General features: G+C 48.8%; 11 protein-coding genes across 11 annotated transcripts; 2 read left to right on the top strand and 9 right to left on the bottom strand.

Annotated features, from left to right (window-relative positions):
- Window positions 1-142: 142 nt before the first annotated feature.
- Window positions 143-940, bottom strand: N7519_008119 (rhamnogalacturonan acetylesterase; the record flags this gene model as incomplete). The annotated part of the gene is made up of 1 exon (XM_057294895.1): window positions 143-940. One exon carries the CDS (start codon window positions 938-940, stop codon window positions 143-145), a length of 798 nt encoding a protein of 265 aa, XP_057142777.1.
- A 456-nt stretch (window positions 941-1,396) lies between these two features.
- N7519_008120 (Amidase) lies at window positions 1,397-3,288 on the bottom strand (the record flags this gene model as incomplete). The annotated part of the gene is made up of 8 exons (XM_057294896.1): window positions 1,397-1,512; window positions 1,575-1,659; window positions 1,708-1,874; window positions 1,963-2,430; window positions 2,497-2,563; window positions 2,613-2,765; window positions 2,818-2,898; window positions 2,998-3,288. The coding sequence occupies 8 exons, from the start codon at window positions 3,286-3,288 to the stop codon at window positions 1,397-1,399; spliced, it is 1,428 nt and encodes a 475-aa protein (XP_057142778.1).
- Window positions 3,289-4,679: 1,391 nt separating this feature from the next.
- On the bottom strand, window positions 4,680-6,330 carry N7519_008121 (uncharacterized protein; the record flags this gene model as incomplete). The annotated part of the gene is made up of 5 exons (XM_057294897.1): window positions 4,680-4,906; window positions 4,965-5,658; window positions 5,708-6,048; window positions 6,098-6,200; window positions 6,226-6,330. 5 exons carry the CDS (start codon window positions 6,328-6,330, stop codon window positions 4,680-4,682), a joined length of 1,470 nt encoding a protein of 489 aa, XP_057142779.1.
- An 874-nt stretch (window positions 6,331-7,204) lies between these two features.
- N7519_008122 (uncharacterized protein) lies at window positions 7,205-8,294 on the top strand (the record flags this gene model as incomplete). Its single annotated transcript, XM_057294898.1, has 3 exons — window positions 7,205-7,271; window positions 7,326-7,698; window positions 7,757-8,294. The coding sequence occupies 3 exons, from the start codon at window positions 7,205-7,207 to the stop codon at window positions 8,292-8,294; spliced, it is 978 nt and encodes a 325-aa protein (XP_057142780.1).
- Window positions 8,295-8,806: 512 nt separating this feature from the next.
- Window positions 8,807-10,388, bottom strand: akr1 (putative aldehyde reductase (AKR1); the record flags this gene model as incomplete). Its single annotated transcript, XM_057294899.1, has 11 exons — window positions 8,807-9,050; window positions 9,102-9,217; window positions 9,268-9,396; window positions 9,452-9,516; window positions 9,571-9,700; window positions 9,752-9,824; window positions 9,880-9,899; window positions 9,964-10,048; window positions 10,123-10,136; window positions 10,194-10,281; window positions 10,342-10,388. 11 exons carry the CDS (start codon window positions 10,386-10,388, stop codon window positions 8,807-8,809), a joined length of 1,011 nt encoding a protein of 336 aa, XP_057142781.1.
- Window positions 10,389-11,072: 684 nt separating this feature from the next.
- Window positions 11,073-13,214, bottom strand: N7519_008124 (S53 family peptidase; the record flags this gene model as incomplete). Its single annotated transcript, XM_057294900.1, has 6 exons — window positions 11,073-11,606; window positions 11,632-12,187; window positions 12,248-12,368; window positions 12,422-12,636; window positions 12,689-12,952; window positions 13,009-13,214. The coding sequence occupies 6 exons, from the start codon at window positions 13,212-13,214 to the stop codon at window positions 11,073-11,075; spliced, it is 1,896 nt and encodes a 631-aa protein (XP_057142782.1).
- Window positions 13,215-14,913: 1,699 nt separating this feature from the next.
- fos-1 (sensor histidine kinase/response regulator Fos-1/TcsA) lies at window positions 14,914-17,061 on the bottom strand (the record flags this gene model as incomplete). Its single annotated transcript, XM_057294901.1, has 2 exons — window positions 14,914-16,822; window positions 16,910-17,061. The coding sequence occupies 2 exons, from the start codon at window positions 17,059-17,061 to the stop codon at window positions 14,914-14,916; spliced, it is 2,061 nt and encodes a 686-aa protein (XP_057142783.1).
- Window positions 17,062-18,425: 1,364 nt separating this feature from the next.
- N7519_008126 (DUF3632 domain-containing protein) lies at window positions 18,426-19,492 on the bottom strand (the record flags this gene model as incomplete). The annotated part of the gene is given in 2 exon segments (XM_057294902.1): window positions 18,426-19,390; window positions 19,402-19,492. 2 exon segments carry the CDS (start codon window positions 19,490-19,492, stop codon window positions 18,426-18,428), a joined length of 1,056 nt encoding a protein of 351 aa, XP_057142784.1.
- A 1,281-nt stretch (window positions 19,493-20,773) lies between these two features.
- On the bottom strand, window positions 20,774-21,943 carry N7519_008127 (FAD-dependent oxidoreductase; the record flags this gene model as incomplete). The annotated part of the gene is made up of 3 exons (XM_057294903.1): window positions 20,774-21,059; window positions 21,118-21,515; window positions 21,569-21,943. 3 exons carry the CDS (start codon window positions 21,941-21,943, stop codon window positions 20,774-20,776), a joined length of 1,059 nt encoding a protein of 352 aa, XP_057142785.1.
- Window positions 21,944-22,528: 585 nt separating this feature from the next.
- On the top strand, window positions 22,529-25,061 carry N7519_008128 (uncharacterized protein; the record flags this gene model as incomplete). Its single annotated transcript, XM_057294904.1, has 6 exons — window positions 22,529-22,549; window positions 22,635-22,817; window positions 22,879-24,206; window positions 24,267-24,481; window positions 24,540-24,809; window positions 24,862-25,061. The coding sequence occupies 6 exons, from the start codon at window positions 22,529-22,531 to the stop codon at window positions 25,059-25,061; spliced, it is 2,217 nt and encodes a 738-aa protein (XP_057142786.1).
- A 250-nt stretch (window positions 25,062-25,311) lies between these two features.
- Window positions 25,312-26,700, bottom strand: N7519_008129 (putative guanine deaminase; the record flags this gene model as incomplete). Its single annotated transcript, XM_057294905.1, has 1 exon — window positions 25,312-26,700. One exon carries the CDS (start codon window positions 26,698-26,700, stop codon window positions 25,312-25,314), a length of 1,389 nt encoding a protein of 462 aa, XP_057142787.1.
- Window positions 26,701-26,843: the final 143 nt, after the last annotated feature.

The following is a 26,843-nucleotide window of genomic DNA, read 5'->3' on the forward strand; positions in this document are numbered from 1 at the left end:
TTGATCAAATTTGCTGGGCTGTGGACCCCTGCTTTTAGGCTAGGCCTAACCGACCTGATTACAAGCATAGAACAGCATCTTTGGGTATTGAAATAGTATCTTGTATTCTTAGGGAATAAGTGGTCGTAAGTGGTCATAAGAGTCAAGGCCAGTAATAGATCCCACGATCAACATTCTTCTTGAGTTTACGATTCACGCGCAGATATCCAGATTTTTCCAAATTGTCAAATTTCTGGCTAATTAGTTCGGCCACAATTCCTCCAAAGAGAACACTTCCCGGCGCGTTCAAATGGGTATTGTCCGATGGATTGAGGTTGTATGTGAAAGCATTTGCTGGTCCGATCGCATTGAGGTACCGGGTGCTCGCTTCATTCAGGTCAATATAGGCAGCAGAGGAATGATGGGCGGCAGCTATGGCAGCCATGGTCTCATTGGCGAGACTCATGACGATACTCGGTGTCCCTGTTGAGTCATCGTAATTGCGCCGAGACAGAGGAGTGACGAGAATGGGTGTAGCCCCAGCATCAGAAGCCTCAGACACAAATCTTTCAAGATTGCTGGTGTATTGTGACAGTGAGATGTTTGCAGCTGGCTTTTGGTCGTTGTGGCCAAATTGGATTGTCACAAATGGATGATAGTCGTCTCGAACTTGTTTCACAGTCGTTAAAACCTCATCCCAATCACCTCCATCTCGGAAGCTGACAGTAGTTGCACCATTGTGACCGAAATTGCGACCAGATGCTCCTTTAAAAAGGGCTGTGTCGAGAAATCCGTCTCCCCACCCTCCTCCGTTTGAGGATTGAGTTGCTGTGGTGCTATCACCCGCTAGAACAAAGAATGGAGTCTTAGGCGAGTGTTTCAAGGCACTGACAGGATATGCCTGAACGTAAGGTATGATACTGAGGAGGGCCACTCCAGTTGCTTTCAAGATCATGTTCATTGTGGTGGATGTAATTCCTGTCAGTCATGGGCATCAGAGTCATCAGTCATTCTCCACAAAGGACATATTTTACACTTATAACACCTCCCCAGGTCAAATGCGGGTGAATATCCATTTCTCCCGTTGGTGGAAATCCCTTGATGCAGGAAAGTGATTTGCGGGGTTTTCATGAATGAAGTGACGACATTCCAAAGTCTCGCGGCCAAATATCCCGAAGGTACTGTAGCCAAGAGAATACGGTCTAAGAGAAATTCTCCGTTGGCTTTCTTCCTCTTCTGGCCTCAATATGATATCCCGTACATTGGCAGATCTTCTTTTCATTTCCCTTCTGCCCTTGCGCCTTCGGGTTTGGGTAAGATTTGGCCTACATATATGGAGAACTCCGCTTAATAAGTGTGCAATTCTTCAATTCAAGTATCCTCCTTTCTTAGTCCATTCTACCAGTGCCAATATGGCTCAAAGCTCGAGTGTCTTGGACACAAGCTCCGCCACTTTCATCAATTCCTCGTCGTGCATGTTTCGGCCAACGAGGTGCACGGAACACGGAGCTCCCTCGATGTCATCAGCCACATCTCAAATTCAAGAGTCAGCAGTAAATCCATCAATCATAATCGAAGTAAAATACAACACTTACAGGGAGGTTTGTAATCCACACTCCGAATGAATGCTTGGTCGGCGGCGTTGTTCGCCTTGCCATGCGGAATGATACAGCTCGGGTACTTTGGAGTATTAGTATAGCGCCGTGAGATGAGAATATACGAACTTACATCCATCAGATTCCAAAAGACAATGTAGGGCACAAAGCCAAACACGTCATGTGGTTGAGCGGTACCTTGATAGCCGGGCATGATAATGGCATCCACTTCGGCCCCCGTAATGAGAGTTCGGAAAGCCTCCTTGATCCAATTGCACTCCTCGTTGAGGTCGTATAGCCCTTCAAGTGTTAATTGGGCGTACCCGTATGGCATGTACCTATGGTGCAGAGATGTCGAAGCCAAAGCAGGGAATGACTGGTTCCCCACTGGCAGCGATGTGCTTGAATGGAGTGCGAGCTGGATCCATCGAGAACATGCGAAATGCCAACGTACAGGCATTTCGAATAAGCGGGATATGTAGAGGAACAATCTCATTCCCAGCTGCTTGAAGCTTTTCAATTGCACTTGTAAGAGTTCGGAGGACTGGTGGATGCAGAGGGAAATTCGTATCCTCCTGGATGAGCCCGAGCCGCAGGGTGGTCTTGGGGGGAACTGTGCGGCATGGAGAAAACAAAGCGGAAGAATCAAATTGCCATGGGTCTGCATTGGTCACAAGTTTCATGAACAGCTCCAGGTCTCTGACCGATGTTGCCAAAGGCCCTGCGCAAGCCTTGATCCCGGCTCGTCCTGGGCGAGTAGAGCTGGTCTGTCCTCCATATGGAATACGGTCTGCGGAAGGTCGCAATGCGTAGATCCCGTTGCAGATAGCTGGAATTTGAATAGAGCCAGCAATGTCTGTACCAACTACCAGCACCGATCCTCACATGGCAATCAATGACCCTTCTCCCCCAGTCGACCCGCCAGCGGTAAGATTCGGTCGATGAGGATTGAGCGTCCGGCCGAACACGTAGTTGTGCGAATCAGCGGCCTAGAACGTTGAGCAATTGTGGCGCATTTGATTTTGTAAGATCACTCACCATCATTGTCTGGGGAACATTTGTCTTCACATACGGGATGGCCCCCAGGTTGAGCAGAACCAGAACCGCAAGAGAAGTGTAACTGACAGGCCCATTTTTGATGAACGAGGCAAATCCAATCGTAGACGGAATGCCCTTAATATTGAAGCAATCCTGCATATGGCATCAGTAGGCGCAAATTCTCTATCTAGGATTGTCTTTGTACCTTGAAACTGATGGGCAAGCCATGCAAAGGCCCAAGAGATGTCCCTGTTTTGGATAACTTCTCGCCCGGATCCTTTGTGCGCTACAAGGCACTCTTGAAAAAAAGTTTCAGTGATGCATCGAGTCTGTGGGTTCATCGTAAGCCGGTGGCGAAGCTTTATAGGTCATTGTCAACACATACCACTTGTTGTGCAATGGCAGCGCGAATGCAAAATGCTTCGGTGACCTCATAGGCAGACAACTCTTGACGATGGATCTTGCCCAGCAGATCAGTGGCATCATATTTCTCGGTTATCTCGAGTTGTCTCGCGGACAAGATTTCCGACTGGCGTGGGACATCTAGCATATTTGTTCCAGATGTCTCAGGTAGATTGGCCAGTTCTTCCGGTATCCTCCATTCAGTTGGGATCTTAGCAGCATCTTCAAGTTGCTTCCTGTACAGGAGCACTTCCCATGGTTCTTCTGTATCCATGCCAATGTATGATGATGTTTTGAGAAGAGACGAAAGAGAACAAAGAATAGGAAACACACAGAGAGAAGAGAAAAAGAGAAAGCGGAGGTCAGAGACCTTAATGCCTTAGACTTAAAGTGCAGGAGTCAGCGCATCTAGGAAGTTACTTAGGACGTTTGTGAAATTGATATCTACATAGGTACATATGCAGCTATTTCTTTAGTCCCGGAGTCCCGAGGACATATCATATACGTAATTTGCCTTGGAAATGCTTAACGCCATACAGTGGATTTGCTCTGAACTCAACAGCCCCTTCTGAATTTGTCGCATGATCCCACGTACTTTCCACATGGATCACGCGGGCGTCAGATGCTGTTGCCACGAGGGACGATCCCCTGCTTTTACAACTCAGCCGGGTCCTTACTTAGGTGCTATTGGCCTATTCGTGAGCTCCTAGGACCGGGTGAAGTTATGACAATTTACATTCAAGCTGATTTGCTGTAGAATCATGACCTTCATGCTATGCTCCAGCGATGCGATCCCCAACCTTCCACTGCGAAAACAGAATCTCCGACTGCGACAACTCCAATGTTCTCACGACCAGACACAACTATGCTAGCAGATGTTACGGCGGTAATGCGCTATACTGAGGAGAGTGGTTAGAAAGACATACAAGGATCCGGGCATACCATACACCTGAGCATTGTGACCAGACAAGCAAATACCATATACATATGGCTCGAGTTTTGACATCTTGCCTACAGCCTACGTCAGGTCGAATCAAGTCTCTTCAATCATAAGAGGTCCTCCAGTCTCTTTGGCCACAGCACACTTACAGGAAGTTGGAAGGACCACGGCGGGTTTCAAAGTCAGAATTGTAGGACAATTCAGTCTGATACATTCTTATGAGTTATACAGCGAGGTTAGTATTCTCTCTTCTTCGGCTTCGGAAAATGTTCGAAATTCCAAGCGGGTTCCGTCGAGACTGATTTTGGACTTTCATCGAGTCACCATGAGAACCGCCATCCGGCTTTACATACGGCTACCTGCTGTTGCCCCTGTGGCCTGAGTTTCTCATGGAGAGTCCAATCCGGGGGCTCTTGGTCCAAATTAAATCTTTTTCAACTCTGAGTGGTTGATTTCTTGGGCTCATAAACACCTATTATATCTTGTCGCTCGCGTCAAACGCAGCCAACTCGGTCCATTGATGCTCCAGCTCCCGCATTATCCATGAAGTGCGCCACCCCAGCATATTTTCTACTCGTGCCAAGAACTTGAGTGATCCTTCGTGCTCGACTACGTTCCGAAGACAGTAGCCAACTAATGACAGGTCAGCAGGCAAGAGTGTCGAGGAACATGGAGGGCACACGAACAGCGATGTAATAAATGGCATGCCATAAAATAGGCATTCTCTACGCTTTCATTGGATAGAGACAATCCAATAACCATGACAAGATGGTCGGCAATTGTTTTTCCAGGATATGGATCAGCTTGCAAATATAGTCACTCAGAACTGTGATTTGGCTTACCTCCTTCACACGCCTTGAGCGGGCCCTTTCATAATCGCTCATATTGTGCGATGGACTTTCGGATAAAGTAAGAAAAATACAGGCCGAGTGATAATACTGCATTCCGATAACTTTGGTTGCGGTCAGTAACTTCACGATGTGTCGTCGAAAACGGGACCAAAGACATACCTGCAGGCGGGGAAATCATCCACACCTCAGGGAAAGGGCGACCAGCAGCCACACTCGATGCTTGATACCGGATAGGTTGCCAGGTTGTGGACTTGGTTCGATTCCACTCGTTCACGCTGTCTGATATTTGGCGCCAGGTCTCCTCTTCCACAATATTTCCGGGCGCGTCACAGCATACTTGCAGAATTCGGGCGCAATGATAGATAATTCGATTAGCGCAAGCACCGTCATCGTGGCGGTGGAACATTGACGAGCGCTCATAATTCTGCATGTCGAGTTGTAAAGGTTGATACTGTACTACCGATGCATAGATAGCTTGTCGCAAGAACTGCCAGCTCACTGCCTCTGCCACTCCGCCAGCGGAGGCAGAGCGGGCCATAAGATTCACCAAACGGTTGGACCCAAGTAGGTGAAACTGCTGGTCAGTGGTTGTTTCTAGCTCCTCATATATACGAAGAATCACGACCGCAATGAGCATGTTCTCGTCACAACTTGTCTCGGCCTGATCTAATGCCGCAATTAATAATTGCAAACATTGACCATGATAAGCTGATGCCTCCCAGTCACTATCGTTGGCCAATATTGCATCATGTCGCGCAGACAGAGCCAGGATGGCTTGCAATACCATGTTATTCTCCAATGCTCGTCTCGGGACTTCGGTGCTGAAATGTGAATGTATGTCACAGACGTCGGCCTAAAATGTCAGATATGTAACCCTAAGATCAGACTCGCCGATAGCTTACCCAGGGTGCTAATTTCTGTATAAAGTAGCGCATCAGTGATGCCTCTCTTAGTGACAGTGTAGATCCATTGTCTGACAAAAGGCTGAGTGGACTGTTTGTAGAGTCCTGATGGGATCGATTCTCATAAATTGGGCTGCGAGCTTGAGCCTGATATGTGTCCTCTGAGGGAAGACCTTGAGTCCATCCACTGCTACCATGTGATACCCGCTCTGGTGCTGGAGTGTATGGTCGTAAAGCACTATGCTCGTCTCCAACCGATTCTGGTGCTAGACTGCTGTATTGTTCTAAAGCACTATGTTCGTCTCCAGCCGATTCATCATTCGCCTCCAGGACGAATGTCACTAGACGAGATCAGTACATCACCAAAGCAATAAGGTCCTGGGTTCCTACCAGGCTGTGACACGTCCACCCAAACTTGTTCTTTATCCCAATCTAACTCAAATCGGGCAGTGGCACCATTATTCTTTTGGTAAACGTGGTGGACAGGCTTGAACTGGAAACGGGGATCGAGATGACACGCCCGACCGAGTCGCAAACATGGAGTGCAAGTTGATGCCCCCCGTGGGAATCACACATCGGATATGTCGATGACGACACCTTCCACAACCTTTGCCTACTCTCATAGAGATATCAGCTCAAGGTGGCTGTTATCGAGATTCATACATGTAGATTCTCCGAACATGATGCCGGGGCAGGGTTCCCCGCATGTGCTGAGTCAGCTTTTTGGGGAAACTCCAAGTCCAAGAAAGTTTTCGACATCCATGGTTGGCCCCGGTACCAACCTTGGAAGGACCCCGGGCATAAAATGGATGTTCCAACCTTGGAAGATTCCAATCTTCAGTGGTTTTGATATTCCAATATCATTCTATATCGACCAGGTCGTTTCGTTTGATTCTTCCGTTTGAGTGATGTCACTTCATGTGGGGATTTTGAACCAGGCCGCCAAGGGGCGCCAATATTAAATTCTGTTGCCTATGTTGTACTCCATTCAATACTCGGGAGTACAGAGTACTCCGTACTCGTACGGAATAATAGCTGAACAGGGATTGAATTACGACAGGGTCCAGACACAAAAATAGCAACACGGCTTCGGCGCCGAGATTTTACGGTGATCAATTCAGGCAGCCTGGAGGTAGAGAATGATTTGTCAGACTGCACTCGCGCATCTTGTCTCCCGGCCCGTGCCTTTGAATGGAAATTGCACAGGCAGAACGATCGATCCGCCATTGGCCTGTGGATTCAGGGTATGCATCGCTAAACAAAACATCCAAACTTGACCAATCAACACCATAAAAACACCGCGACGATCCGCAGTCTTGATGCTCAATTGACATACAAAAGTACAATTGGCCGAGGCCAAGGCCGGAAATTTTCGACTCCGCCTCCCTCCGTATTATTGCCTTAAAACTGCGAATACCCAGTGCCTTCGCGCAAACATTATTCAGGGTTTGTCGCGTCGAATAAGTAATTGGATCTCCGCAAACCTTACCCGTAGGGATGATAGTAATCTACCTTCTGGTGATTGCCAGCGCATGGCAAAGAGCGGTCGCTGACTCTGCTGCCTGTAAGTAATATACTGCTTGCTTTTCTTGCCAGCTGTGTAGCTCATTCCCTATAGGTTCAAGCAGTGTGACCATCTCGAGCCAAAGCGATGCGAACAAGCTGAGAAACTGCGACACAGTCTCAGGAAGCATTACGATATCCCCTTCTGTCAGCGGAGCGATCACCATCAATAATGTCGAGGAAATCCAGGGTGCATTAATTGCCGAGGGTGCCTCAGGGCTCACGGGTCTTTTTACCCCTGATTTGGATAGTGTGCAGGGCGGTATCACACTGAGCAATCTCGATTCACTCACAACCATCACCATGGGCGGGTTATCACAAGTCTCTTCGAGCATAATCATCACGGGGAATCCGAAACTGAAAACGCTGGGGTTCCAGGACTTGGAACAAGTTAACGGACAGCTCGAATTGACGGGATCATTCGACAGGTATGTTCATTGCGACAGTCATTAACACCCACCTCTAAGATGCTGATGAATATACCAGCTTGTCGCTACCTTCTCTTGATCAAGTCAAAGGTCAGACAACAATCGTGGGCAGCAGTTCCATGTCATGCAGTACATTAGACAGTTTGAAATCCGACAGAGTTTTCAGAAACGGCTATACCTGCTCCAGTGGCTCGTCTGGCCTGAGTCCAGGAGCCAAGGGCGGGATTGCAGTGGGTGTAATCGTGGTTGTCCTTCTGATTGTGTTGGTCTTATGGTTCGTGCTTCGACGACGGCGCCAGAGACAAAGAGGTGGAGGCACTCAATCAACTATCCCACCTTCATCCACCCCATCAACCGTCGTGGCACATTATGAAAAGGTCCCCATTTCTCAGGGCAGTATCTCACCCCAAGAAGAAGCACCACGTCCGGAAGAACCGCCGACTCTCTTGCCCCGAAAGCCAGTGGGATCGGCGATATTATTGGATGGTCGCTCGGTCTATGAGGCCGCAAATGGATTAACTCCAGTCCAGGAATACCACGAGTTGGACGCAGGACCAGTCTCGGGCTCTCATCAACGACCAATACACGCAGCATAAAGCGATTTTCATGACCGATTGACGAGCAGATATGATCCTGGCAATGAATGGAACAGCCGTGAGATGGCAGAAGCCACGTTACAGGCAACCTTTTGCAATTATACATATACCCTTGGACCCTTTGTTGAATGCGACATGTTTTGATAATGATTTCTGCCCTTTCTGAATTTCAAAGAAGGCAACTGTCTAGGTCAAGGGAATCTGGCCTACGAAGTAGTATCTGCATGGGCTTGTGTAGTCTGGGATCTTCGCTCTGATTCATATGTCACCACCGCCAGTCCACTTTGGGACCACTCTGCTGGGAACTCAGTCTACAGGGAGCGGGTGTTTTAGAACTCCAGGGCTAACAACGCATGGGTAGCGCGTCAGGGACCAGGGACTCAGCAAGCATGTGCCAAGGCATTTATACGGGATGATCAGTTGATCGTCATCGGTTGATTATTGAGCAAGTTAGCTAGATATATCGGCTGGTGCCTGTTCACGGATATCTCTCATTCAGGGGGCACGCGAAATTAAACACTCAGGATGACCTTGTGACCAGCGGGCTTCTCCTCGGGCTCGCCGAAGATATCAATGTCCCAACGAGGCTTGTTGGCAGTGTAAGGTGTGTTGTATCGCTTCCGGTTCTGGCCCAGAGCGCTGACCTTCTCAACCTCCTCGGGGGTGAGTTCGATCTCCTTGAAGTTGTCGCGAATGCGCGAAGGCGTGACCGACTTGGGGATGACACTGTGTCCACCAACCTGAGACCAGGCGAGACTTGAAGAATGTTAGCTTTCGAGACAATAGTATAGAAAGGGGGGGAGATACATGACGTGTGCGGGGCTGACTTCCTGGCCAGTGCGCTTGGCAACAGACTCGGCAACTTCCTTGACCTCGGGACGGGTGATGAGCAGAGGAATGCCGAGCATGTTGTTACCAAATGCCTAAAAGTTCAGTTAACCTCTGCCGTCGACACAAAAGAATAGATACGTACGGAGTAAGCAGTAACGTGGATTCCCTTCTGTTGGCAGTACTCAATCAGGTCGTTGCTCTGGAGCACGGGGTGGCGCTCGATCTGGTTGGCGGCAGGGACGACACCGGTGCCTTTAATGAGAGCCTCGAGCTGCGGGGCGTATTAGCTGATGTATGGCAAGTTCTGGGATAGGAAGGATACGAACATGCTCAATCTTGTGGTTGGAGACACCAACGGAGCGAGCCTTGCTCTTGGGGAGCTGGGTCATGGCTAAGAGGAGTTAGCTACGTCTGCATCTCTCATGTGTACAAGATAACCACTTACCCTTCCAGGTGTCCACAATAGAGACGCCATCGTCAATGATCACGTCACCACCCTCGACGGGGCTGTTGGCAACGAGCGGGAAGTATGAATCGCCCTTCTGGAAGGCAACGGGCCAGTGAACAAGGTAAAGCTTGGTCATGTCAGCAATAGCCCACAGTTCCACTGAATGGAATAATCATACGTCAAGGTAATCCAACTCAAGCTCAGCAAGGCAAGCATCCAGAGAGGCCTCGACAACCTCGGGGCGGTGCTGGCTACATGCAGGGTCAATAACCTGGTAATGCAAAAATGTGATTCGAGATAGCGTACCTGTTCCACAACTTGGAGGTCTGTAGAATGACATGTCAGTTGCTGAAACAGGATGATATCCCAAGTTGGCATGGATAAGCTTACAATAAAGAGATCCTCACGCTTCAGACCGGGGACATCCTTATAAGCACGCTTGATGCCCTCAGCGACCTCACGCTGGTTCTGGTAGCTGTGGACAGGCGGTAAGCATGGCGCAATTGTAACGGGGGAGTGTTTCATGATGAAAAGATTGGTGTTGCATACATAGTTGCCAAATCCTGAGGGTGGAGGTTAGCGAATGGTTTAAACGAATGACAAGAGGGAGATGTACATACCAGGTGGCGGTAACCAGCCTTCAAGGCCTCATAGACAGCCTCGCCGACCTGGCCAGGGGCAGACTGCCAGGTACCAAAGCCCAGCTGGCTGAACGTGGGGTCAGTGATGGAGTCTCAAAAGGTCTCAATATGTGAGGAATGTACGCACGGGATCTGGTGGCCGGTGTTGAGAGTGACTTTCTTTCCGAGAGACATTTTTAAGAGGTTGAAGAATAATTGGAAGAGAAAGAGAAAGACGTGGAAATGCCCCAACCTTTAACTGTTCAGTTCTCCGGCGGGGCTTCTGGCCATGTCCATCCCACGCCCCTCTCGGAGTAGACTCCACCGAGGATTAACTTGGGGGGGGGACAAGGGGAGAAGGGGAGTAATAAAGTCATTTCCATTTATTGCAATTGAGTACATATGATATATCTGCTATTATTCCAAGTATATAGTACTCAAGATATGTATTTGCTGTCTATTATATACCATATAGTACTATCTAAGAGTACCTCCTCCGTACTATATAAGGATATATTGTATAACCCCGCGGGGTAAATTATGATGTCATGTGATATATTCAAATTCAACTCTTCCAATTGATTTCTCATCAAATATTTTCCAAGGTTACCTGTGCGCCTCTGGTATTTCGTTTTCTTTGGCATTTTCTCTTCTGGCTTTGCTATCAAGCTATCAGACACGGGCAATCCCTCCCAAGGTCCCTCGGCTTCGGTACGATCGCTCCGAGTGTCAAGAAATGGTACAATATCATAGTCCTGTGTCGTTATATTATTTACTCAGGTATCACCGTACTTTTGCTTTCTAACAGAACTTGCATCGACATCGAATATCCCCTTCTTAAATGTGTCCAATGTGACATTTGCCCTATATTAAACTACTCTACTCCATGAAAACTCTCAAAAGTTCAGGATAATTGGGCGTACCCAATCCCGTCACTGGATCCCAACCTTTCGCCGCAGAGAAGCCATCAGTGTTGCAACCCGGGTTGCTGCCCGTGGTCACGTCAAAGAATGCCTCAGGGTGTGCGTACAATACAGGGTTGACAAAGCCAACAGTGGACTTGCCAGCGGCCAGTCGCTCCTCGTTGATCCGGGTGAGGATTGCGGCGAATACAGGTGCGGAGGCCGATGTCCCGCCAATCGACACGGCCATTCCCCGGTTATAGATGACGACCTTATCACCCACGGCAGCAACATCTGGATAGGCACGGCCGATCCGGTTGTAGATACCGTTATTCTCACCGAAGCTGCTGTTGTCCACGCTCTCATAGTATGGGTATGAGGGCTGGGCCTTGTCAAAGTAATCAGCAACAGCCTGAGCCTGATAGTCAGGCGCCTTGTAGATGTTGCTGAAACCGCCGCCTGACGGGAATCTCAGTGACAGCTTGCTCCTGATGATCTCCTGGCGAGGAACCTGTGGGGATTTCGGTGCCTCCCACCGCAGTAAGATATGGACAGGTGGCCGGGAAGTCCGGAGCAAAGATTCTGCCATTTGTACCAAGGCAGTTGCTAGGGGTCGGGTCGCCTCCACGTCCAGACACACCAGAATCACCCGAAGCGACCAGCACTGAAACTCCCATTGTACCCAGCTTCATAAATTCGGCACATTGTCGCCGCTGATAGGAAATGGGGAGATCGGCCTCGGCGGAGCCATAGGAAATCGAGATGACCTTGGGTGGGTCGTACACGCCACATTGCAAGGAGCCCTTGTAGCCTCCATCCGCCGGATCGGGGTAAGGAGGGTCCAAAGGCGAGATGGTACTGCAGTACGAGCCGTCAATGGCATCCAAGAACGTGTTGAGGAAGCCACGGAAGGTATAATGATTCTCATAATGCATATCATCGCTCTGGAAAAGAATAGAATTCTGTGGCCAGATAATCGGGTAGGAGATTTGGAAGTCCAGATCGGATTCAGGCCCAGCTCTGGAAGTGTCTGTAGGAGCTTCGCCACCATCAACCGACTTGAGAATGGGGTGTGTGCCCTGGGGGATTGTCCTGCAGCAGTGTCAGTTCGAAATCCAATTAGCCCGATAGAACATGACAAAGGCAACGTACGAGTACAATTTCGAGAAGAACAAATCTAGATCTTCCTGCGCGTAGACGTCCCCGATGCCTTCAAAGATTCCCAATTCATTTCCTTCTGTGGCAGAGTGGCCCTCACTGATGTTATACATCTCTGTAGGCCTGTCAGGATATTCAATGTGTGGGCATTGTACTCAGATCACTTACGTTGGATGCATTGGGGTGTAATGACTTGGGAGCAAAGGGACGGAGCCTCGCTGAGCAGCTCCTCAATCGGTAGGAGGATCGGCTCAAGGATAGGGGGAATCCCATTCACAAGACGTTTCTGCTTACTCGATCTCCTAACACTAGTCACCTCCCGCAGAGAAATTCCTGGAGTGATATAGTCGACGTGCTCACGCACGGAGCTCGGGACATGATATCTGTGGTCAGAGGTCAGCGAGACTGTAGATCCAATTCAAATGACCGACATACTCGCGACAGGCCACATGCAATCGGCCCGTCTCAGCATGTGAGTAGACATAGTACTTTGTGTGTAACAAATTCTCCAGCTCCTCGGCATCGGCATCAAACTGGACCCATTGCTTGTTGGTTGATTGCGTGATACGGTCTTTTGCAATACCTGCCGACTCCAACCAAGAACGCACATCCTCCACACTCTTTTCTGTTGGAGCAAACAGGTCGTGCACTTCATTGACGGACAGATATTGACCATAGCGGCTAGAGTGGGGGTTGGACCTAAACAGATCAATATTAGTTTCAGACCGTGGGAGGTCCGTTGCGCAAGTCCATACAAGTCCATAAGCAGCTCATGGCCATAGTCTAGGTTAGACTGGGTCAACCCGATTCGCACAGGCAGTGACACATGTCCGTCGAGCTTCTTTCCTTCGACCCAGGATTTGGGGATGAAATCGCGGCGCTCGTGCAATTGATAATCATGAGCCGTTGGCACTGCCATTGCGCTGGCCGCCAGAGCACAAAGCATAATGAATGATTTCATGGTAATAGTCCTAGCAGGAATTCGCCAATTCAGCTTCCTCCTTCAAACTTGCGGACCAAGTAAAAAAAGACCCGCGGCAGACAAGACATCCTTTATAGCTTCTCCTGTCTTCCAAGGTGGGCCTGAATGGGGCTTTCGGGGTTAAGCACCATTAATTTGGACTCAGATCGCCCAAGAGGAAAGACGGCCAGTCGATCAATGATGCTAATACCCCGGGAAATCAAACGGGGTAAGGATAGAGCTTATCCTGCCTATCATTAACTTTGCCTTAGCCGTAAGTATATCCCTAAGGATTGAACATCGGGGTGGTGTTCCTCGGAGCCATTTATCTAACAAGAGCAAGACCACATTGACGCCTTTCGGAAGGTTAAGGCAGGTCACACGAGGTCCATATGAAGATCATTGACACGGAGAGTATATCTCTTCCCTGATGAGGTTGCGTTCTTCGGCGACTTTTCGAAAATGGCGCTCGCTACAACTCATGGAGTGGACGAGATTCGAGACATTTGGAAACACGTATCTTTGTCTTCACTCGCAGAGCAGCGTCCCTTTCAATAATCCGAAGAGAATCTCAGCAATTACAGTCCGACATAATAACAGCCATGACCTCATGTGAAAATGAAAGATCATCAGTGTTGTACCTCGGGATAACACTACCCCTGAGGGATTGACTCGCAATCAGGCGATGAAAATGCAACTAGCACTTTATTACCGTAACCCTAAGCCTGGACGTCGGGGGGTGTCCGGTGGAAGTGTGGAGAGGGTATTTTTTCAAATGCCTCTGTCGAATCATAATTGAAAGGTTTCTCCTTAGATGCCGAAATGAGGTCGACGATCTTGGTTCCCCCTAAATCCCCTCATTTCGGGTGTTGGAGAAGCTATACGGAGTAGGGAGTACATTCTGAAATGTTGTGAAAACAAAACTGGAGGAATTGAATTGTTGAGGGCCCGATCTTAAAGCCGAACTGTTAATGTTAAAGCATCATCTTTCCCTGAAATTCAGATGGAATTATTGGGGATACTTGCCTATGTGGTAAAATGGTGAAAGCCCAGTCTTATGCACCCGGCATACCTTTGTACTAATTTACAATTAATTGGAAGAATTGGTTCCTATTCCAACCCCAAGCTACGAAGGGACCGTTCTTGCGTCGAGCCTTTCACCGCAACTGTCATTCACCCAGCGGCTGCCTAAACTCCGCATATGGGAGATGATCTCATGAGTGGTATTAGAGTTGATACAGAAAGCCACCCAATGATGCATGGTTGCAACGTCGGTGGCAGAAACATAATTCCATGTGCCTTCTCCAGGCATAAGTCATGCAAGCAAAAGATGATAGCTCTTGGGGCATGTCATGTGCAGGGAACTGTATCGACTCGGCAGATGGCATTGCCGTCGATATTCAGGTGCAGATGATTAGCGGAGAACCTGAGTCCTCAATGTGAAAGAAGTCCCAGGACTCCCAGAACTCAAAGCATTGTGGGGACATCGCTTCAAAGGTCCGTTTGGTGGTGAAAATGGCGGCACTTCTGCGGCATCGACGGGGGATTGGGGCGGTTGGAAATTCTCAACCTGACGGTGCGACCGCAAATCTCTCCCATGACGTTGACACGGGTCTATTTCAACTACCGTGCCTTGTTCGCGTCGAAAACGGCCTCGAACTGGCATTGTGATACCCTTCAGTTTGGAATGAGCAACCACTCAGCGTCCGCACCATTTCCATAATAAATCCACCAGCTGCTGCCGATGCAAGGGCTTAGCGATATAATCGTCCATTCCCTTGGCCAGATATGCCTCTGCATCACCCTTGAGGGCATTGCCCGTCAATGCAAGGATGGGCACATCGACCTTCATCCGTCGAATATGCTCTGTGGCGGTCAATCCGTCCATGACCGGCATGCTGATGTCCATCAGGATCAGATTATAGGTCAAAGGCTTCTGCTTGACCATACGCACGGCTTCTGCTCCATCCCAGGCAGCATCGACACGCTTGAAACCCAGGCTGCTGAGAAGTTTCAACATTATAAGTTGGTTGACCTTGTTGTCTTCGACTAGGAGGATGTGCTTTTGCGGGGCGATCTGCTCGAGCGAGACGGAATTATCCAATGCCTCGGGTGTATCCGGTTGCAACTTCTGCTTCGCTGAAGACACTGGCGAGGTAAGGCGAGCCATCCTAGCCGTCATCCAGAACACACTACCGGGTCCATCGGGATTGGCATGGAACCCGACCGTTCCATCCATCAATTCAGCGAGGCTCTTACATATCGACAGACCAAGGCCAGTACCCTGGTATTTTTTTGCAGCAGTGTCCGCGAATCGCGTGAAGGGGGTGAAGAGGGTGTTCGTGGCATCTTCAGGTACGCCGATACCAGTGTCCACTACCTGCGTGGAAATCACATACATATCAGGGTCCTTTTCGTCAATGGCATAAGTGGCATGAACCCGAACATGACCGCTCTCGGTAAATTTGACTGCGTTGGTGACCATATTTTGCAGAACTTGGCGGAATCGCAGCGGGTCGCCTTTGAGGCTTGGAGGAAAGCCTTCGCTAACACCGCCCATGATTTCAACGCCAGGCTTGAGCGCCGACTGACAATTCCGAACCACGGCAGAAATCACGCTGGGGATGTTGACAACGTCGACATTCAAGGGGAAGCTTCCCGACGATAGCTTAGAATAATCTAGCACATCGTTAATGACCTGCAGCAAGATAGAGGTCGAGTCTTCCAGGATGCACCCGAATTCCCGCTGTTCATCGGTCAACTCGGTCCGCAGTAGCATTGTCAAGGCCAAGAGCATTCCGTTCATCGGGGTACGCAACTCGTGGGACATGTTGGCCAAGAAGTCCGACTTCGACTTGGCAGATTCTTCAAAGGCGTCGATCAAACGGGCCTGTGTCGCGCGGCGTTCGGTCATGTCGCGAGTAACTTTGACAAATCCCACATGGCTGCTATTCTGATAGATGGCGGTGATCATGACATTGGCCCAAAACCGGGTGCCATCCTTGCGGTAACGCCAGCCCTCATCCTCGACTTTCCCTTCCTGTAAACAGACTTCGAGCTCGCGGGCGGGCTTTTTCGCTTCGCGGTCATCGCGCCCGTAAAAGATGGAGAAATGCTGCCCGATGATCTCAGATGATGTGTACCCCTTCAAAATCGCGGCTCCGGAATTCCAAGTCGCAATATGGCCGCGCGTATCCAGCATGAAGATGGCATAATCCCTCACGGTGTTGACCAGGATTTTGTAGGTTTCGTTGAGATAGGTTTGTTCGTTGATCAAGTCCGACCTGTCCCGTTGGTGTTTGGTCCGCTGGGCTTCCAGCAGTACGTAGATCAGGGAGTCGTCTTCAAAGATGGGTGTCACGCTGAGTGAAAATAAGGCATCGGATTTGGCCACATGAACACGCTTGATGATCTGCACTTCGCGAGTTGATATGGCAGCACCGAGGGCACCACTCAGAGATGCGACGTCGGGGGCGGGGAGGATGGAGGGGGGAAGATCGTAGACATTCGTTGCCAACAGACGGGCTCGTGAGCGCTTGAAGACTTCCACATGACTATTGGAGACTTCGACGACTCGCAGGGTGCCGTCTAATACTAGAGTGGGTTTACTGCGAAGGGGTTAATGATGGAATAATTCTTCATATCCGACGTGTTTCAAGGGTTCAAGGCCTCAAGGCTTAAAGGGGGATTCTCACGGTGTAAATCGATAAATGCGACTCAAAGATCCGGTAACGGGCTCAATTTTGTCCTCAAGATCCGAATCATTCTCGGCCGGAGGAGTGATCGCCATAGCGACATTGTCCATAGGGCAGTCAATTCTCAGGTGGAGCATTTGATCCACAGGCATATCGCGAACAGCCAGGGAGGGAGTGAGGATGTCATTCAAGAAGATGTTCAGAAGAGATAGAGTAGGAAGTAGGAATAAAGAATAAAGAGAATAATAAAGATGAATCCGGTTGAAGAGTGTCAGAGAGTGAGCGAGTCAGAGAGGAAGTTGAGCGGGGGAAAGGGCCGAGGTGGATATGGAGGAAACAGGATATATTAACTTATTAACTTACTATGTAGTAGACCTAGACCATTGAACTAATAGTACGGAGTACTCCGTAACTATTAACTATTAACTATTAACTATTAACTATTAACTATTAACTATTAACTATTAACTATTAACTATTAACTATTACAGTGACTTGTCATTTGGTGCCTTTCACCACATGTGGATTTAACGACTACACATATACCTACAACATAGGTAAATTGCGATACATTCAGGAGTGAATACTTATTTGATCACATTTTCCTCCAAAAACTGGTGATGATCACAATCCAGCATACGAAATCGCTCCATCACCATCCGTGGTGGGATAAAGTCGTGCTCACAGAAGCGCTGATGGACTGGATTGTAATCTGTGACAATAGCCAATAGCGTACAGCAACATCGAGCATTGAATAAAATTCATATTCCATTACATTAATATCATCTATATCAGTCTCATTACGCTATCAACCATCTCCGAGCCTAAAATAGTCAGGTATTTATATACATTCCGAAGTTGCACAGCCATTCATATTTAAACTCCGATACATCCCCCCAATACAGACAGAATCCACTGCTTAGTCCAAGCCCTCCTTAAAGTAAGATCACTGGCATTGAAAGACACGAACCATCTCAGTTATTTCTATATATACATCTTAGGAGAAGAACATCCATTGATACTCCTCCAAAAATACTAAGCTGCACGTCTCGGACATCCTAAGCCTTTTAAAGATAACGATCAACGATTCATCCAGCGATCAATTCCTTTCATGCGCCGAGTTTCATACGTCAAGTCTTATGGTCCGGCCCGACCAGGATCAGATTCTCGCCTGCAGAATAGGGCTGAAATAATTTCGGGGGCACAATCTAAACAGTAGATATGGTCATCAAATTTTGAAATAGAAAGGCCAAAAGTGACAAAGTTGTCATCCTGAAGAGTCTTTTTAGCTTCATTTAGTATATAATCTCAGAAATCGTTGAAGTGGAGCTGTACAGGTTATTTGGCTGTACGGAGGCTCGCTGGAGTGGTTTTATTATCATCTGATTAGTAAACGAAACATGAGGACCTTGGGACTGACAAAAGAACAGAATTTGACGCTATGGAGCAATAAACGGCTGGCTTTCCATCCGTGTTGGATAGCGAGCGCTGAGAGAGTGACATTCAACTTGAAGACTCAAGAGGCCTGTGGCTCCTCAACGCGCGCAAGGCGCTTTAGGCATGAGAGATGCTTATCCTGATGCAGGGCATCGCCACCATTCTTGTAAGCCCTGAGGACCTCAGCGTTCCTTTGCTTGATTTTGTTAATCATGTACTGGATGCCATCAGTGGCAAGCTCCTCCAGGGCTTTCTCATTGGCCTCCTTAGCTTCTTCCTGAATCTCATGAAGTCGCTTCAGCCAGAACATGTATCTCCATGGAGAGAATCCAGCAGGTGAGCGCTGTCCGAGCTCCGATTCGAGGAACTCCTCACCACCCTTGCTGATATGGCTAGGGCAGTCGTTCCAATACACTTCTGATAACAAAAGGGGGTTGTGGATTGCTATTTTTAGCCAAGCAACAGCAGCTGGTAACAGATGAAAGACCTCAAGCTGCTCAGTACCTCGGTTGAGATCTTCCTCGTCTGGCACTCCCCCGTCTGTCTCTTCCCTAGTGCGAAGTGCTTGAGGGCTTTCAAAGAGAGTACGGAAGATCAGAAGAACAACTTGGCACAGCCTATCCTTAGCCACACGAGTGGATGCAAGTTTAGCCAGGAATGTTGCAAAGTTAAGACGCTGTGTTCCCGACATAGAAGCACCGTGATTAATCCAGAAATTGGTCATATCGCCAACCAAGAAGGGGAGATCGTTCCATAGTGTACCGTCGACGGTTCTTGCGATATCAATCCCATAGGCTCCGCGCGTAGGTCTAGTCAATGGCCCTATTCCTTGAATGCGGAGGATATCGAGGACTATTCCCTCATGTTCAGGTGATTCGGAGGAGATTATTCGGGCAAGATCGTAGTACATATACCACAGGGAGTGGATGTGGCCTTCAAGTGAGTCTACACCATTTCCAATATCGCAGTAGCGGCTAGTAACGACCCAGGTCCGGTTACTGAAGGCCACGTCTCGAACCTCTTTGAATTCACCCGAGCGACAGACTGGCGTGTACCTTCCTGATCTCTGCGAGCATGGTCGATAGTTGCAGTAGAAGGCGTGTCTGTAGGCAGAGAGCTTAGCAGAGAATCACGGAGGTGGTCCATTTTGGAAAGCTCACAATGTTAAATGATGATTCAATTAGAATTCAGGTAAGAGAAAGAAGACAGTGAGGAAGTGAAAGAGTTGATATGGAACTAGATGGGGACTTATATCGTCGTAAGGGTCAACTTGAACGAGAGGACAGAGATATTCCTCTCCCAGGGTGGGGGACCCTCCTGGACCCCTACTAGGCAGCAACGTAGGTTCTGACAGGCTGACAGCTCAATATCTGAATTTGGACTCGTGTATGCGCTGATAGGCCGAACTATTTTCTTTGTGGGTTGTCGATCAGCCGGAAGCCAAGACAAAAGTACATGTCGATCATGCATCCAGCAGGTACGACGCGACAGGTAACGAACCCTGCGTTGCTGCGAGTAAGACTGGAAACTCGCAAGGCTGCACTGTGAACGAAGAAAGTGTGCTGAGACGGCCTATATACATTAGCATTATTTCAATGTTACGTTCAATCCGACCAACTGGATGCTTGGTTTGAGAGCCGCTCTGGATCGTCATGGGGCTAGCGAACATCTTTTCGCTGTCGGTAGACCCGGCACTCGCGCATACATAACAGCATATATACAGTGCTAGCTGCATGTGGTAGATGAATTGGGTATAATCAGCATCATCAAATCGTCATCAAAAGTACTCCGTACTCCGTATGCCGCTCTACAGTTATTTCAAATCTTCCAGGGAGTTGTGCGTGATGGGAGCGTGGATCCTATGGAAGTTACACCAAAAGGACAGCCCATCAACATAGCAATTGGTTAGTAGCAAGAGAAAGGTCAAGGGCAGCTTGGTAATGCGAATTCGACCATTTTGAATTGACTCTGAAGGACTGGCTCTGATCGAGACAGACTTCGGGTAGTGGCAATTATTATGAAGATCTTGCGAAGGCTGCGTATATTCTGAGAAAGGGCTTCAGGCAAAACCTACCATTTGACATGGCGAGGTTGATAGATACAGGAAGAATATTGGAGAGAGAAGAAACTGACGATGACGACAATCCGGTGCCGATGCGCTCAAGTTCAAACAACATACGCACGATGTGAAGGCGGAGACGGCAGTTCCCCTCATGGTATAGCGTATTAGGCTAAACCTAATCTGGTAGACACCAAACCGCATTGAGACAGCAGCGCTAAACCTGACCGGGGAAGTTGCCGAAAACGGCCACGGTCTCGTTAACTACTTAATGCAATGTCTACGTATGTGTAATGCTCTGTTTCACTATGCAGGTATACATATCGTATCTATTCATGGCAGTTTTAATCCCAACTGTAGTACACAATCTACAAAATCACATTTTCGCGCTCGACCCTCTCCACCATCTTGGCCACGGCATCGGCAATCCCATATGAAAACGAATAGCCACCACCACCAAACCCATAGGCGGACAACACCACCCGATGACCCTTTCGCTCCGAGTCGAGACGGAAACCTCCTTTTCGAGATGGTCGGATTCCGATAATGTAACTCACCTTCTCAGCAGCAGGGTGTTCCGGAACAATTTCAGGAGCTAACTGATGCGCGCGCGCAATCTCATCCCTCGCAATATCCATATCGACTTCAGATGACCTGGATAGGTTAGCTCTAAGAGTTACGAGCTTGGAGATACCTTTGGGAATTTTCATACAGATTGTCCTGTTGCCTCACCCCACCAAGGACCACTCCCTTGGATAGAGGCCGAGGAATCACATAGGTATATTCTTTGCCATTTCGGAAGTGGAGTGTGTCGCATTGATCAGTGGCCAGAAACACATTCTGCCCTCGCTCCGGAAAACAGTTATCATCTTGCACATCCGTCAGGGTTTTACTGCCCCAACCGCTTGCATTTATGAAGACCCGTGATTCGGGGAACATGTCATATAGCTCCTGGAGGGATTCGACACGTTGGCGGATAAAGCGACCCCCAAGAAACTCAACTAGGTTCCTAATATAAGGCATATGCCTCGTGGGGTCTGTGACAAGCGTTTCATAGGCCCAGGCACAGTTGAAATTGGGAGGGTATTCACCAGGTTTCATCTCACGGAACTGAAATCATAGAATGTTAATATCGATCAATGATCACATGGAGTCCAAAGTACCTTGGAGACGACCGTCTTACCCCATATCGCCGAGTCAGGGGCAGGTTTTTGTTCGAGATATTCTCGTACGTTGACAATGCTCACCCCTGCCTCTGGGCCATCCTGTGCCATCTTGAGTAGCACACGATGTGTGACAGCTTGAAGGTACCGTTGATCAGGAGTGATACCCCCAGCAGCATGCCACGCTGCTCCTGCCCAAGCCGATGCATAGTAAATATTTTGATCTCCCGGTAGATATTCAGCCACCAATACCACGGGGAATCCATTCAGCAGCAATTGCCGAGCAGTCGCACAACCAATGATCCCTGCACCGAGGATGACAATGGGCCTTTGAGAAAAGGGCACATCATTAGTATTAGATTCACATTCACCCATTATGAGAGCACCAGGGTTTCCCGAGGTCCTTCGCAGAAGTTAGGGGTGGCTTAATAGTAAATATATGTAGTAAATTTATATCTTTGAATAAGAAAAAAGGGGGGATCAACAATGTTTGGAGCTTTTAAGCCTTCAACATGACATTTTTACAGGAAATCTAAAGATTAATTTCGATTTCAATCAATTAATTCCATTAATCTAATAGTTATAACACAAATCCGAAGCTATATCTTACTCCGGCAATAATAAAGTGGGTCGATAACGGTTTCTTCCGACGTTGCAATCCTTCTCGTCAATTTCTTTCCCTTTCCTTCGACGTTGGATATCCATTTTAACCCCTGTCTACCCAATCCTATCCAAGAGAACGCAATCCGGGGAAGTGATGTGATAGATTTCCCTTTCTTTATTGGCCATTTTGTTAGCTCGCGGACATCCCTGTATGGAGTACTCCATATCTGGAGACACTTCATGCAGCCATCCCTACCTAGTTGGTTTACCCATTCGGCTCAAGCCGACCCAACACTAAACTAGGGTTAGCTGTGTTCCATCCCTTACTGCTAGGGGCTCCTGCAGACCGGGTTGATGATGGAGGGAGCGAAGAACCAGGTGGGTGGCCCGTTTTTCAGTTCTCTCCAGATGTCCCACATATCTACTCCGTATGTTGTGCTAAATTAACTGTTTCACATCTCAGAACACCCTCTCGGATCAACATGGAATTTCCGTTCTTCACGATCGGGATGCCGAGAAGATCTTACCCTATGAAGCCGATGATTCGCCTTTCCCCGAGGTGCGGGCTGTCATCCAGCCAGTCAATGACTTGACGCTGCCTGTTAATACAGTCCGCATGTGGACCATTGGTATTGTGTTCACCATCGTATGTCTTATGGCTTTATGCGACCGGGCGATCGGCAAGATAATACTAACCGCCAGCACAGGTCGGTAGTGGACTGAACCAGTTCTTCAGCTTACGACAGCCCAGTGTGAAAATCAGTGCTCTAGTGGCACAATTGCTAGCTTTCCCGCTAGGATGTGCCTGGGCGAAATGGATTCCTCTCGGACTGCTGAATCCCGACCGGCATTTCAATATCAAGGAGCATGCCTTGATCACAATCATGGCGAACGTCTCTATTGGGTCTGCTGCTGCCACCCAAGTTATCGAAGCACTTGTCAAGTTCTATAACATGCCATCGCAGGGTGGATTTGAAGTCTTATTGTGTATTACCACCCAATTGTTTGGCTTCGGCTTAGCTGGCATGGCCTCGCGCTGGCTAGTCGGCCCGGCATCGATGCTTTGGCCGCAGGTGTTGTCAAACGCAGCACTATTGACCACTCTCCATTCTCGCTCCAATCTTATCGCAGATGGCTGGCAAATCACACGTCTCCGCTTTTTTCTTTATGTTTTCATCGGTGGGGCCATCTGGTACTCCGTCCCGGGATATCTTTTTACGGGTCTCAGCACATTCGCCTTCATCTGCTGGATCGTGCCATCCAACGTGGTGGTGAACCAGCTCTTTGGACAAACCACCGGACTGGGGATGTCGGTATTGACCTTCGACTGGGCCCAGGTTGTCTACGCCAATCAGAGCCCCCTACTTGTTCCCTTTTGGGCTGGCCTTAATGTGATGGGATCATTTGCGCTCTTCTTTTGGCTTGTGTGCCCGCTCGTTTACTACACCAACACCTGGTATTCCGCACACCTGCCGCTGCTCAACTCCGATACCTTCGATAATACTGGAATGCCTTATAACACCAGTCGTATCATGGGCTCGGGTGGGAGTATCGACGAAACTGCTTATCGGGACTATTCGCCCATGTTTTTACCGGCTGGCTTTGCAATCACATTCGGTGTTGCCTTTGCTAACTTGACGGGCATCTTCTTCCACATCGCGTTGTATCATGGGAAAGACTTGTGGCAACAATGGAAAGGGACCAGCAAACAAGACGTCCATAGTCGACTGATGTCTTCATATCGACCCGTACCCTGGTGGTGGTTTGCCGCAGTTACTGTCCTGATGTTCGTGTTGAGCATTGTAACCAACGAGGTGTGGCATACGGGTCTACCGGCATGGGGTGTGCTTGTGGCATTCGTGTTACCAGCGGTCTACTTTATTCCTGTTGGGGTCATCCAAGCCCTCACAAATATCAGCAGTAACCAACTCAACCTACTCACGGAATTCATTGGCGGGTATGCCTTCCTCGGGCAGCCAGTGGCCAACATGACTTTCAAGTTCTATGGTTATGTCGCCGTCCAGCAAGGACTCGAGTGAGTGACATACTGTCCCAGAAAAGAATCAACCCGAGTTAACACGATACACCATATTAGATTTGTCGCCGATATGAAGTTGGCTCATTATATGCACATCGCCCCACGGCTTCTGTTTGTAGCTCAAGGCCTTGCCACACTCATCGGGGCTATCGTTCAATGTGGTGTGACCGTGTTCATGATTACCAGAATTGATGGTGTGTGCACCCCCGAGGCCGAGGGGAATTTCATCTGCCCTCATGGAAAAGTCACGTACTCTTCGTCTCTCATTTGGGGTGAGCTTCCATATTATTGCCGATGTTCTGCCAGGTCACAAAGCTAATCAACCTTCAGGTGCTGTTGGTCCAGGCCGATTGTTTTCTTCGGGGCAGATATATAGCAATTTGCTTTGGTTTTTCCTGGTCGGACCAGCGGCGGTAGTCATTACCTATCTTCTAGGTCGTCGTTGGAAAGCTGTCAATTACATCTCGTGGCCTGTCGCTTTCGGTGCAATGAGTCTTGTTCCGCCCGCTACAGGTATCAGCTTCTCATCGTGGTGGATAGTCAACTTGATATTCAATGGCGTACTCCGTCGCCGCAAACCCGCGTGGTGGTCGAAATACAGTGTGTTTATCGTTTCTCCTTCATCGTTGCTTCTTTTGCTGACTGCCCGCAGATTATGTGTTATCCGCCGCGCTAGACTGCGGCGTTGCGGTCGCGACGGTAATCATCTTCTTTTGCATAACTCTCCCGGCCGGTTCGTTGAGTTGGTGGGGAAATATCGTGTCGAAAACAACAGCCGACGGCAGAGGCACGCCCTACCTGGAGTTACCAGCGCGTGGCTACTTTGGGCCCCCGAAGGGAACTTGGGAGTGATCAGCAACGCTCGACCACAACTTCATCTTGGCCTCTTTCCTATCTCCATATATTGCCGTAATCACTGTTTCTTGGGTGCACTTTGCATCTCTTACTTTTAATATACAATATCCTGGGTATACAGGAGTCGAAAATGATCTTTTGGATACCCCTACGGAATGGGCTACGGGGGGTTGGTGTTTATTCTTACATTGTACCTCATCACTATATCATATCTCATTTCTCATTGCACATAAATTAAGACTGACCATCAAAGCTTGACCGACCGACCGCTCACATAGACTTTGACAATATTCCGATCATCCCCAGTCATCAGAAACTTCTCGAATATCACCTGGAGGGTATCTTCATCTTCGACTGGGCTCATGACTCCTGCTTGGCCAAGATTGGTATGGACTTCGAGCGCATCAAACTTTTTGCCAACTGCAAAGTTACCAACCCGGTCATCGAGACCACACACTTGCGCACCACCTAGAGTGGCGAGAAAGAAGCCCTCGCACAAAGAAAGGGCAGGGTCCCGTCCTTGGGTCAACATCTGCTGCGCATTCGATACAATGAAAGCCTGTTTCATGGCATCCAGTATGGATGACGAGTAGCCACCACCACTATCAGTTCCGAGGCCCACCTTGATACCGCGGCGCAGATACTCTCGCACAGGTGCTACCATAAAATCTTGCATGGTGGTGTTGGCGATTGGGCAATGGGCAACCCCACAGCCAAGTTCCTGGATGCGACGCATCTCTCCTTCCTGTAAAAAGATACAGTGGGCAAGGATGGATCGATCATTCAACAAACCATATCGCTGATAGAGATCAGCTTCCGTATCAAATTCTGGAAAGAGCTGATGCGTGGACTCGATCTCCTGCTTTGCTTCATTGAAATGGGTCTGTATTGGGAGATTGGGATGCTCACGGGCGATGGCACCAAGCCCATCCAGTAATTCCGGCTCACAACATATCGCAAAGCGTGGCGTCAGTATTGGTTTCACCAGACGGTATTCCGGATCAAGTTTCTGGACATGGTGGATGAGCTCACGCGTTTCGCGTAGTGAGTCGGACACCGACGGATCCCGATACCAGTCCGGGGCATTCCGGTTCATGTTACACTTGCCCACCAGAGCGCGCTGTCCTTTTTCAAAGCAGACATCAGCCAGAATGCGAGTTGCCTGCCCATGATGCGAGCCGTAATATGATGCGGTGGTGATGCCCTGTTGTAAAAAGCCCGTCACGCAAGAGGCGTACATGCGTTTGGCATATTCCGGATCTTGGAACTTGGCCTCGTGGGCAAAAGTGACCTTATCCAACCAGTCGAGCAAGGAAATCCCTCTTCCAACACCACGCTGTGCCCACTGGGGTGCATGATTGTGAGTATCAACAAAGCCGGGGCACAGAAATTCCCCGCGCTTGAGATATTTCACTGGGAAAACGTCCGGCACATAACCATTTTCCGAGACAATGGAGTTGATCTGATCCGATTCCACATCTGCTTGTAGCGCCTGAATCTTGCCATCTGTTCCCACAATCACAATGCAATTCTCCAGGATCTCGAGGTCATCCAAACTTCGGGAATGGATTACCGTGCCATGAAAGCCGAGGGGCAGCCCAGAGACCGGGGTGGCGTTCTTGTCGAGTTCTTCCATGATATACAAAACAAAGAAACGATGGCCAGTGGTTCTATTATGATAGCTGTAATTCCGCAAAATATAAAAGGGAGATGGAGATAAATGGAGGTGAGCGGGAAATTAATAATCGGGATATGCTGCAGGTGCCCAGCAGCAGGTGC

Source organism: Penicillium mononematosum (genome assembly GCF_028829835.1).
Source record: "Penicillium mononematosum strain IBT 11891 chromosome Unknown utg000005l:1.0-9366267.0:1.0-9372171.0, whole genome shotgun sequence".
Lineage (NCBI taxonomy): Eukaryota > Fungi > Ascomycota > Eurotiomycetes > Eurotiales > Aspergillaceae > Penicillium > Penicillium mononematosum.